This window comes from Leguminivora glycinivorella, chromosome 6, assembly GCF_023078275.1.
Source record: "Leguminivora glycinivorella isolate SPB_JAAS2020 chromosome 6, LegGlyc_1.1, whole genome shotgun sequence".
Classification (NCBI taxonomy): Eukaryota; Metazoa; Arthropoda; class Insecta; order Lepidoptera; family Tortricidae; genus Leguminivora; species Leguminivora glycinivorella.
Window position 1 is genome coordinate 25,588,299 of NC_062976.1, and position 12,886 is coordinate 25,601,184.

At 38.1% G+C, this 12,886-nt stretch overlaps 1 protein-coding gene across 1 annotated transcript; it reads left to right on the top strand.

The window, feature by feature from the left end:
• Positions 1-3,528: 3,528 nt before the first annotated feature.
• LOC125226814 lies at positions 3,529-5,685 on the top strand. The gene is made up of 2 exons (XM_048130917.1): positions 3,529-3,734; positions 5,239-5,685. The coding sequence occupies exons 1-2, from the start codon at positions 3,558-3,560 to the stop codon at positions 5,620-5,622; spliced, it is 561 nt and encodes a 186-aa protein (XP_047986874.1). The 5' UTR covers positions 3,529-3,557; the 3' UTR covers positions 5,623-5,685.
• Positions 5,686-12,886: the final 7,201 nt, after the last annotated feature.

Consider the following 12,886-nt stretch of genomic DNA (forward strand, 5'->3'; position numbering starts at 1 on the left):
ATTAATTTTAGCGCCATCTAGCTGAGCGTACCCCAAAGGTGTAATGCCATCTAGGCCACCGTACCTTTTTCTGTATGGTACAGAGGTACGTTTTTTTCTTATTCTTAGACTTCATCTGTCTATACGGAGTTATATATGTCTTTGATATTAGTAGTAGGGTAAACTCGCCTCATTCGGTGCCACGCCTAATTCGGTGATACAAGCTTTGAAGTACTATTCCAAAACACGATTTTCGGTTGTTTCACCGAATTAGGCGAGTCACCGAATGAGGCGAGTTTACCCTAGCTTGGCTAACATAACATAAACAGCAAATTTTCATAGAGGCAGAATTAAGGGAAGTAAACAAAAAGTAAATTTAATATGCGTGAGGGAGGGATAGTCAAGTATTCACGCATTTGAGAGATTTCCTTAGAGACTGGCATCCCTGGCCCTTTAGTCGTGTACAATAGTGCGCATTTCTTCAAAATGTTTTAAAAATACATAATATATTACTAGTTTACTATGCGACTGCTACATAACAAATGGCATTGAAGTAAGTGGGCCAATGGTAAATGCAGTAAAAAAAAATTGGTGTATTTTTGTGTTTGAAATAAAATAGTACATTATCTGTAATAATAGTACATTGTGCAACAAGGGGAGGAAGTTGAATATTACTAACGAGAGTAAGTTAAATCGCGACGGCTTGCCGGAGCGATAAGAGTCAAGTTAGTAATATTCCTACTCCCCGAGTTACACACAATGTTTTTCATCACACTCGCAATGTAAAAAATATGTAAAAAGTTAAGTACGGTACAAAATAGTACATTACAATACAAGTGCGTACAAAAGGAAGTTCGAGTTACGAATTTCCTTTTCGCACATAAATATTTAAAAAAAAAACTACCATATTTCCGTTAGATTAAGTGTTACAGTTAAATCTATTTTTTTTCGGTTCCCGAGATACAGGCTGTGCCTATAAATTGGGGCCGAGAGATAATAACCTTGCAAAAAAAAAAATGTAATTTATAACTAAATAAATAAATATTATAGGATATTCTTAACACATATTGACTTAGTCCCACGGTAAGCTCAAGAAGGTTTGTGTTGCAGGAACTCAGGCAATGATATAATTATATATGATAGACAAATACTTACATACTATACATAGAAAACATCAATGACTCAGAATGTTAAATTCTACTTGAAAAATGTACCTCTGTAAATATTTTTTTGGCAAATAAACGATTGTATTGTATTTTTGTCGCATCCGTCTTTAAGGCCGGCCTGTCGTAATATCGATTATCAGTCGTCCGTGCCCACCTGCTTGGTTATCGGAAGCTGAACGTATGGCGACATGGCGACCCTACCTGGGGATAACTGCGCGGTGCATCGCCGTTCGGCAGTTTTGGGAAACGTCCGCAAATGCTAATAGCTTGCTGGTCGCTTATTGCTCCGGAGGATCGAGAGACTAAATGTTGGAAAGCAGAAGGGAAACTCGGAACTGAAGGAAAACAATAAATGTAAGCTTGGAAAAATCCTCCACGGTTATTTTCATTACACTTATATTGACCGGGATATAGACTGTGATTACCTTTTTGATTTTTGTGGAGCTCCTGATATTTCGACGCAGTTGCGTGAATCATGATCACGGGAAACGCCGTTGAAGTACCTAATTGATTTTTTTTAATACTTCTTTAATGCTTATGACTCTGGAAGTAGGCGAAATCCAAAAAAAAATATATTTATGACATTTTACTAAATAAATAAATATTATAGGACATTCTTACACAGATTGACTGAGCCCCACGGTAAGCTCAAGAAGGCTTGTATTGTAGGTACTCGGACAAGGATATATATAAGAAATATCTTGTGCTCATCACACAAATAAATGCCCTTACCGGGATTCGAACCCAGGACCGCGGCTCAGCAGGCAGGGTCACTACCGAATGAGCCAGACCGGTCGTCATTATTTATTTATTTCGGGAAAAAAATAGCATGCAATAGTACAAAATATAAACAATATGAATAAAACTTGAGCCAAAACAGTTTCCACTAGTAACTTATACAGAAATGCTCAAAGGGAAATTAATTAAATACAGATTATTAAGGGATAAGTCCGCCTACATTGTATATTACTGACTCTGTAACTGTGTCTCTTTTGTTTCCTTTACGTACAATAAAGCTTATACATACATACATACATTATGATGAGGAATACGCTGTACCTATAATTATTTGGTTCCCTCGTGCTATATACCCTGTAACACCTCCAGTACTGCGCCTATCCAACTGTGAACGTACTACGTAAGGCAAAACGAACGCCCGACGACGTATGATAACGCAGAGCACGATTCGTGCTGATTCACATTTACATCCCACGCCTCTGCAGAGGCAGCGTTCATGTAAATCATTTTCCTTAAGGTACAGTCAGCAGTTAAGCTGTGAATTCAGTCAAAGTGCCAAAAATAGCTATACACACATTCATGCACAGGTAATCCTTATACATATTTTTGGCGCTTTGTATTCATAGCTTAGTAGCTGATTGCCCTTTTTGATGTGTTTATTTTTTCTCACTTTTGTATTTTTATGCTTTTATATATTTTTAGTTACACAGTCCTTTAGTTTTTACTGTCATATGTTTATAGTGTAATATGGTACGGTCATGTAATGAGGAGGGATGAATGTCATATAGGCAAAAGAATGTTGGAGATGAAGGTTGATGGATGGAGAGGGAGGGGTAAACCCAAACAACGCTGGATGGATTGTGTGAAAGAGGATATGAGGAAGAAAGATGTGAGTGTTGAGATGACGAAAGATAGAGGAAAATGGAAGGGGAATACGTGTTGTACCGACCCCACATAACGTGGGATAAGGGTAGGAGGAAGAAGAAGAATAAGAAGTGTAATAATGGAAAAAACTGGCAACCTTCAAATCAAGAGTGAACAGGCATCTTCTGGGCGAGCTCACTCCATCGTAGGCCACGTCTTTGCCTTTGGCTAGTCTGTGGCCAAGAGTAAGCCCATTTAAAATAACAAAAAAAAAGTAAATACAGTCAAGGTAATTATATGTATATGTATTGTATACACGGTAAAAATGCCACACGACACACGACCTTATTCCTATATTTTAAGGTAGTGTCCCTAACAAAAAAAAATAGTCACCTTGTCTGACAATTCATTTATTTTCAGGATTAGGCCGGGGGATTCGTAGCCGGGTACCCAGGGTACGTAGCCGAATTGCACAAACGCTCACGAAACGCTCACGAAATGAAACGCTCCTAGATATCTATTTTTATCGCTCTTGCGTATTGGCGTGACAGAGCCAGACTACCTTTCGCGGCGTTTCGTTTTCGTTTTGCGTCGCAGAAATGCCATTCGGCTACGGGGCCAGATACCTAATACACACGAATGATAGGTACCTAATACACTCATTAAAAAGCTATCAAACTTAAAACTGTGATAAAACATGATTAAATTGCAATTATTATTATCAAACCTCATTTAAAATCTATTAAACATAGCAATTACATATGATAATAAATAATGTAAATTCAATATTCAGAATAATTTGATTCAACAATGAATTGGTATATTTGGCTTGGTTTACTTTTCTTTGGCAATGTTGTCGGTGTCCGCGATATGTACCGGGGCGTATTTAACAAAAACGATTTTTTGGTAGCTCAAGATCACTTGTATCAAGAAAAGTTGACTTATAGGACAGTGATAGCTAAATATGTGAGACATTTCAGCTGCCCAGTAAGTGTTTTTATTTATTTATTTCTAATAACAATACAAAGATGCTTACTACTACAATTTCGCCAAACCAAAGTTTAACGGCGAGGTTATGCTCTCTTATAAACTTATAACTATTTATTAACATGCACCATCAGTAATACAAAATTAACCACTAACACTTGAATTTGGAGGACACGCAGATCAAATCATATCCTATGCTACAATCTACATCAGGTATGTATGCACTTAGGTTGTTTACATCTTACGCCGCCTCCCATGAAGCATATTAAGGCACTGGTCCCATCGCGAGCTAGTAAGCTATGAGCTATCGGCTACAAAACGAACAAAAGATAAGCACTCCCGTGCAAATAAAAGAGACACGGCGATTTTGATAGCTCACCGCTGGGCGAGTAACTATATACATCGCCGTGTCTCTTTTATTTACACGGGAGTGATCATCTTTTGTTCGTTTTTATAGCCCATAGCTCATAGCTTACTAGCTCGCGGTGGGACCAGTGCCTAAAGCTATTTATTAATTAATTTATCTATGAATTTAATTTAGCTTGGCATGTGTATTTACTTTCTTTGTAAATGACGATCCTTATTGGGAGACATAATTATTTTTATTTAGAATTTATTATGTATTTTTTGACGATCATGATGAGAAGATAAACATAATTTTGACATGTAGCAAATTTATAGTGTAATTTTTATCATGAAATAAAGAAATCTAAATCTAACTTAAAACTAACATTAAAATGAACTATCTGAGAGTATAATTATAATAGGAACTTTTTTACTGTTTTTAAAGACTACTTTACTACTACCTACTGTTACATGTTTAATGATCCATTTCTTCCATGTTTTACAATGTTTGCGTTATTAAATAGTGTCCACCGGTAATGTATGGTAAGCTTGTTCAGTGGATACATGTAAAACTCAACATCATAGTGTAATAATGATAAAAATATATCAGTTACAATGGCCTCTCAGTTGAGATTTGCCCCGCTGTACCTTATGCATTCAGAAATATCACTTTTATCATTATACGTTACTTTAAATAACAACCGACGTAAAGTTCTGCCAAAGAATACTTCCCACTCTCATATAAAAAAAAATAGCGGACTCAGGTAACGTTACCATTAAAAAACATTTATTTGACTGTCAGTGGCCTGATTCACCACAGTGACAATTGTCGCCGGACAGTGACACTGCGTTATTAATTGCTTGTTCAATAAGGAAATATTAACACTGAGTAATGTTACTTAAAAACACGCTATGGTGAAATAGAAATAGAAATTTCAGTGGCTGGAGATTAAAACAGTACATAATAGGATTGTTATTATTTAAATCTAACGTCTTCATTACTTATCTTCATTAGGTTAACCGGAAGAGATCCCTATCGGAGATAAGTTCGCCATCCGTACTTCATCCTTCGTCCTTTTATATTTGATGTCTTGCATATTTTTTATTGGTGCTGGTGGTACAATAAAGAGTTCACTTACTTATAATTATTACATTTTAGATCTCCTACTACCGCGTTCTCGACCGACTTGCTGTAGGAAGAGGTCCGAGGGTAGAACTGATAAAAGGCGGTCTCCTGCAAAAGGTCCTAGCCCTCAAACTGACGTCCGTATTCAACCAGCCAGTCAACGTCGTCATCTTCATCGCCTGTGCCAATAAGAAAGAAGATTCGAACGAGCCCCTCTTCACCAGAGCACCTTGGACCAGGGCGACGCAGAAAGGAAAGGAGAATGGTGATGCATCAAATACAACTGAAGCAGGAGGAAATGAAACGACCGTTGATAACGCGCCTGCGGGCACAAATGAAACTGCAGGCGGAAATGAAACACAAGCTGAAAATGGTGAATCGCCAGGCGAAGCTAATGAAACAGTACCTGAAAGTTAAAATAATCCGTTATTACTCTTCAACGTATGGATTAAATTTAAAATAAAATGAGTACATATACTACGTCTGAAGGTGTTATTAACCAACTTCAAAAAAAAGGAGGAGGTTCTCAATTCCAGTCAATTTTTATTTAGATGCTCTGAAATATGAATAGGTGATATATCCTTCTATTAAATTAGCAAAATTATTATCAGAAACTAGCTTATCATTCGACGTAGCGAACATTTTTTTCGTTTTTTTTTTAAGTAGTAACACTACTATACAATATACATAAATTACAAACGGAAATAGATACCATACACTAAAGAAAAAGCGATCAAGCCCACTGGTGGCGAAGCCAGGAGTCGAACCCGGGTCTCCAGCTATCGCGGCTGACGTGCTAAACCGCTATACCACCCTGACTGCCGAGGTACCGACGTAGGTAGGTATAGGTAGTTTATACTTAAACAGATTGCGTAAAAAATCTATTCTCGGGCTAACTATACTCATAATACCCATCATCCTCCTTGCGTTATGCCGGCATTCGCCACGGCTCATGATCATACTCATACTCGTACTCATTTATTTGTAAAGCCATTTCACACATCAAAATTTGTTTTAAAAGAATAATGTTCATAGAACAATAATAATAAAATAAATAAGCAAAAGATTAAAAAAGTTAGGCAATCACAATTAGGTATTACGGCACTACATTCACATTAAAAATGTACAATGATATTTTTTATTTTTTTTTTATTAATAAAAAAAATCGTCATAATTGTAGAACGGGTGCTCGGCTAACTAATTTTTTAAGCGATACTTAAAGTTCGACATACATGGGAGCCTGGGGTCCGCTTTTGATAACTAATCCCAAGATTTGGCGCAGGCACTAGTTTTTACGAAAGCGATTGCCATCTAATCTTCCAACCCGAAAAGTTACAATGGCTAATTATACGATAACATAATTATAATCATATGACTTATCAATTCAATTCAATTCAATATTTATTGATAAAACTATAATTTTACACGTCATAATAAAAACAATACAATACAATAATTATTGGTACATGAGTTCCAGTTCTTACACATTTACTAATCTATTGTTAATCTGTGTGTCCACCAGTGTCATGCAAGGCTTGTATACCTTAAATTTGGAAGAATTCGTTCAACGAATACGAGTAGGCAGCTGAGACTAGGTGTTTTTTAAGTTTAATTACAAACGCGTTATTGCTATTCGCGTTTTTTATGTCTTGAGGGATTTGGTTGTAAATTTTCGGGCCCATTTTGTGTAGACATTTTTTATCCATAGTCATTTTGAATTTTTCAGTACAGGGGGGGCTAGCCGAATGGCACAATCGCTCACGAAACGCTCACGAAACGAAGCGCTAGTAGATATCTATCTCTATCGCGCTTGCGTATTGGCGCCACAGAGCCAGCGGCGTATCGCTTTCGTTTGGCGTCGGAGAAATGCCATTCGGCTACGGGGCCAGTGCTATAAGCGCTGGTGGCCTGGCGGTAAGAGCGTGCGACTTTCGATCCGGAGGTCGCTGGTTCGAACCCCGGCTCGTACCAATGAGTTTTTCGGAACTTATGTGCGAAATGTCATTTGATATTTGCCAGTCGCTTTTCGGTGAAGGAAAACATCGTGAGGAAACCTAATTCCAATAAGTGTAATAGGCCTAGTTACCCTTCAGGTTGAAAGGTCAGATGGCAGTCACTTTCGTAAAACTAGTGCCTACGCCAAATTTTGTGATTAGTTGTCAAAGCGGACCCCAAGCTCCCATGAGCCGTGGCAAATGCCGGGATAACGCACGGAGGATGATGATCATGACGAGTGCTCGGATGCTATGAATACTCCAAACAGGTACCTACTCTTTATAGAACTTAGACAATAATCTAACCACAAAATTAAAATTTTGAAAAAACCCCCGACCGCGACCTAGTGGACCGATTTTCATGAAACATGGCTAAGAACACTCCCGACTAACACAGCTTTCAGACAAAAAAAAACTAAATCAAAATCGGTTCATCCGTTTGAGAGCTACGATGCCACAGACAGACACACACACAGACAGACAGACAGACAAACAGACAGACAGACAGACATACACACAGACAGACACGTCAAACTTATAACACCCCTTCGTTTTTGCGTCGGGGGTTAAAAATAGACCTGCACCAAAAAGTCGGAAAACCTTTTTGCCTTGATTCCTTACTTATAATTGCAGCAATTTGTAGCTAAAAGGCCAGTGGGTTTATGGCAGATTAACGCACTATCGCTTCTGGCTATCGCTGTTATTCTGCACGGGATAATACACGAACCATAACTGTCCTTTACCCTCCACTGGATCTCAACTCTCAATTGCATGCTTTTATGTTCTTAAATCGGGTGCGGGTCACCTGGACTTCAGTCCTTCTGGTATCTACGGCTAAATTTGGAGGGTTTTACGTAGTTGCCGGCAACTTTCGGTAGTGTTTACTTTATTAAAGCCCTGTTGTAATAGTAGCGGAATATCAGAGTATCGATTTAGTAACATTTCATTTATGCTTAACTTAGCGTAAAGATGAGCAAATATTTTTCGGAATATTTAGAAGTAATAAATACGTAATAGTACATTACGATACAAGTGCGTAAAAAAGGAAGTTCGAAACGAGTGGCGATAAATTAAAACACGACCGAAGGGAGTGTTTTAAATCTACACGAGTTACGAAGTTCCTTTTCGAACGTGTATCGTACCTATGACGTTTTTCAGTACAGATGGCCATCCGAAGTTTCGAACTTTCGACATCTGACATATTATAATGAACCACTTCTCGCACTAGTGCGTAAAAAAACACCATCTGTACTGAAATAGTACATTACATCAGAGGCCGGGAAAATGAGGATTTCTGGCCAAGTGGGTATATACGGCCGAGCGAGCGTGCGAGCGAGGCCGGATAGGGATACGAGGCCGGGAATCCGTTTTCACGCCGAGGCATGTATAGTGCTTTTCTCAAACATACAATGAAATAAAAAAAAAATGCTCTAAAGGACAATAGTTTTTTTTTAAAAAAGTTACTTTGCAGGCCTAGGCCTAAAAAATAATATGAAATCCCTTTACAGTCCTCTCGAGTTGTTGCGCCCAAAAAGCGATACTTCCCAGCCCATTTTAAGGAACGTAAAGACAATATTTCATTGCATGTTTGAGAAAAATAACATTATTACCTTTTTACTCAACGTTTCGGCCAGGTTGCACTAGCCGTGGTCGCGGAAAACTGACGTCCCAGCGAAATGTCAATGGAGATGTAAACAACACCAATTTACCCGATATTCGTTTTTATAAATGTTCGGGGTAGACAAATAAAATTGATCTACCCGTATTTAATTTGCTTAATGTTTATTGTCCTCTGCAACTAGTGCAACCTGGCCGCTGGACGTTGGGTAAAAAGGTAATTGTTATTTTATCGGGTTCGTTCGACCCGTGTGTCTTTAAAAAATGTGTACAAAACGCGAGAAGTAAAGTGTTATATTACGTAAATATTATGAAAATTGAGTAAAATATAGTACATTTTACAACAAGGGAGGTAAGGAGGATATTGATAACGAGTGTCATAATTCGCGACAGCCGCAGGCAGGCAAGGTAAATTTTGACTTTTTGACAAGTAAAAACGTCTCCAATCGATGCCACTATGCTTAGAATACATTTAAAAGTAGAAAATGGCTGCCCTTACTGAAGCTTGATCTCAGAACCTCTCATGGTAAACTAGTATTTTACAAAACAGTAGAAATGTCCTCAGCTGACCTCTCGCCGCTTCACTTATTCAAGGCTCCTCGGGACGCCCGCATGAGCGTCTATTTGCGAGCTCGTGCTGTGAGCCAGACGGATGAATAATTCACGGAAGAAGGTGTCATAAGGCTTGCTCGATATAGGTAAACTGTTTTTAAGCCGCAAGCTTCAAGTAAACTATTACTGCGAGTACATGTGACTACCTTGCCTTTAAGCTGAGTTTGCACCAGCAATTTATTGCTACAAGTTTTAAGACGCAACTATGGATAAGAGTGAGTGGCAAACATCTGCATCTTTTTCTTGCATATACTTCTGTTACAAAACTTGCAACAATATCTTGCAGGTGTAAACTAAGCTTAGAATGCGTACAGCTAAGCGAGAAAATTAAGGATGAATGGAATTGTTGTTGCTTCTAGTAAGGTATTGCTTAAAGATTTAAGATGAAGAGTCTGGTTTTTAAGCATCCCTAGTTTCATAATTTCATGCCATTGTATGTCTGAATAAGCTTAGCACCATTAAACAAAACAGCAACTTTATAGGAATTTTGAATCAATCATTGTTATTTTCATTTACACTTTTATCACACCTCGGACACTGGCGATCAAATATATGAAAGAGGCGCGTTCCTAGCATACATTCTAAGCTCGTGTAGGTGAACGTGGACCATGCTTGTATGAGTGAGATATGACAGGTTCTGTTCGCGTTTTTGACAGGCGGTAACTGTGAGGTAACCGAGACGGGGTGGGCGGCGCTTTCAGCGGGGAGCGGGAGTGGCCGTACTGTACGATACTACTATTTATTATACTGTGCTTTTATTGACCGGGATACCGTGATTACCTGTTTAATTTTTGCCGAGCTCCCGATATTTCGACGCAGTTTACATCAGTTACATACACCATTAGGTATGATCACGGATCGTGGTTTCCATCAACTTTATTTATATTTAGAAAAAAAAACATGAGCTGTCTTAGGCGCCGGTAGTGCCGGTACCTTCATTGCATATTATTATGTTTCCAGCATCCTCAACATGGTCGATCCTTTTCATAAGTAGCTGCAAGAAAACTCCATGTTCAAAATCAAAACCATTTCCATCTGGCAAATTTAATTCCCAGAAGCAATCATGCGTCAAACGTGACTCGAGCCGTTTTTAAGCAGGAAAATACGCCCTTTTAGCTGCATTTTCCTTGGGGGCCTACCCCGGATGTACCTAATACGCGACAATCTAAATTCAGTTAAAAATCCAACAAGTCCCTCTTATTACCATACGGAGCGATCGAGTCGCGCGCTAGCTTCGGTTTTTTGTTAAAATTTGGTGTTTTTTTTTAACTAAGTATAAAGCGATGGCATTATGAGAATAATTGCCTATATCGTTGTTTTTTGTTAAATATCGTATTTCAACCCCTTATTTGTCAAGAGTGGCACTGAAGCTTTAGTAGTTTCATGTGTTCTGCCTACCCCTTTATGGGATACAGGCGTGATTGTATGTATGTATGAATACCCAATTAACGGACAAATTCTTTCAAAATAGGGAAGCTTATGAACCATCTTAGGAGACAGTAAATAGCCTTTTAAATAAATACGCAATTCGGAATGTAAACACTACCTACTTAATATTTCATACTTAATTTTAGGTTGTGTCCACGACTTTGTTGATACATTATTGATCGTGTGGCGTCTCCTCTTACTTGCAAAGTTGTGCTACAAAATTTTACAGATGGCGTTTAACGTTTGAGCGTAGGCAACAGCTTGTACCGATCCTAATAGAACGCGCTAATGGAGTTCCGAAATTTAGTCCTATATACACAACTGTCAATTTGTCTATTAGCGGTTGGCCTCAAAGAGTACTCTCTATTGCCATTTATTTCATTATTACCACAATCAAATTCATACTAACTTGTTTCTCAGGTTTCAAACTCAAACTTTATCTAAATCAGTTCAGTGGTTTATAAATTAAAAAAAAAAACATTTATTGCCATAATTCACATGCAATACACGAACTAGGTAGGTACATTATATTTTACATTTTAAATAAGTTACAATTAATCATGAAGAGTAAGTAGAGTTACATATAAAACTTGTACAATAAATGAGTTCATAACTATTCCTCCTCCTCCTTGCGTTATCCCGGCATTTGCCACGGCTCATGGGAGCCTGGGGTCCGCTTTGACAACTAATCCCAAGAATTGGCGTAGGCACTAGTTTTTACGAAAGCGATAGGCTTGTGTAGTACATGTACTAATAGTACAAAAGACACGATTCCCTGCACTGTACTAGACCGAACGACTCCCAAATGATTCTGTTCTCTAGTACATTTAGTACACTCACACACGCACAACTGTATGGGAGCGAAAAGAGCGAAGAGCCGAGAAGTGACAATGACAGCATAGCGATCCGTGTGATCCGACCGCAACCGAACTAGAACCGACTGACTCGGACCGAGAGCGCGCGAAAACGGCCGATCAGCGCTCGGCTAGTACGAGCGAGTGTTACTGCATGCCATATGCACAATTTGTATCTCGCTCTCTCGGTGTACTACTGTACTAAATGTCCTAAAAGAACGAACTAGTACACTTCAGAGATCGTACTAGTTGGGAGCGATCTTTTCAGTGAACGAGCAGGCACAACTCTAGAAAGCGACTGTCATCTGACCTTCCAGCCCGAAGAGTAAATAAATAAATAAATAAATATTGGGGACACCTGCTTACACTAATCAACTTAGCCCAAAACGAAGCAAAGCTTGTACTTAGCCCAAAACGAAGCAAAGATTGTACTATAGGTGCTAAGCGACGATATAAATACTTAAATAGATAAATACATACTTATATACATAGAAAACATCAATGACAAAGCAACAAATATCTGTGCTCATCACACAAATAAATGCCCTTACCGGGATTCGAACCCAGGACCGCGGCTTAGCAGGCTGCACTACCGACTGAGCCAAAACTAAACCTAAACAAGACCTTAAAAATGAAAATGATAATGAAAATCTTTATTGATAACAATTGTTATATATCCATATTTTGTTGCATAATATTTATGTCTCTATGTATACCTATGTCATGCATTTATCAAATTTTTATATATTATTTGAATTAGTCCGGTTCATAACTATTCCATTCGGATAAAATGAAAGTTATTTTAAGTCCGTACAAATTCATCAACTCTCTCAATAATTCCGCTGCTTAAAATGAATATTATGCAAATGTACAGATTTCATTACAAAAATAATGAGGAATTCGCCCCTTTAATTATAAAAGGCGAACAAACGCGAAGTATTTGTTATTAATCAGCTGAAAAGCAACTAATTAAAAACCTTGTAAACAATGTATGCGGTATTTTTAATCAGATTCGCGCCCTTAGCAATGGAGTTATGCATTTTTAATGTACAATAATGTGGCTTTGGTAACTTTTTCGATTTCATGAGTAATTTTAAATCTTTTTTTTTTATATAAATGGGCTTACTCTTGGCCACAGACTAGCCAAAGGCAAAGACGTGGCCTACGATGGAGTGA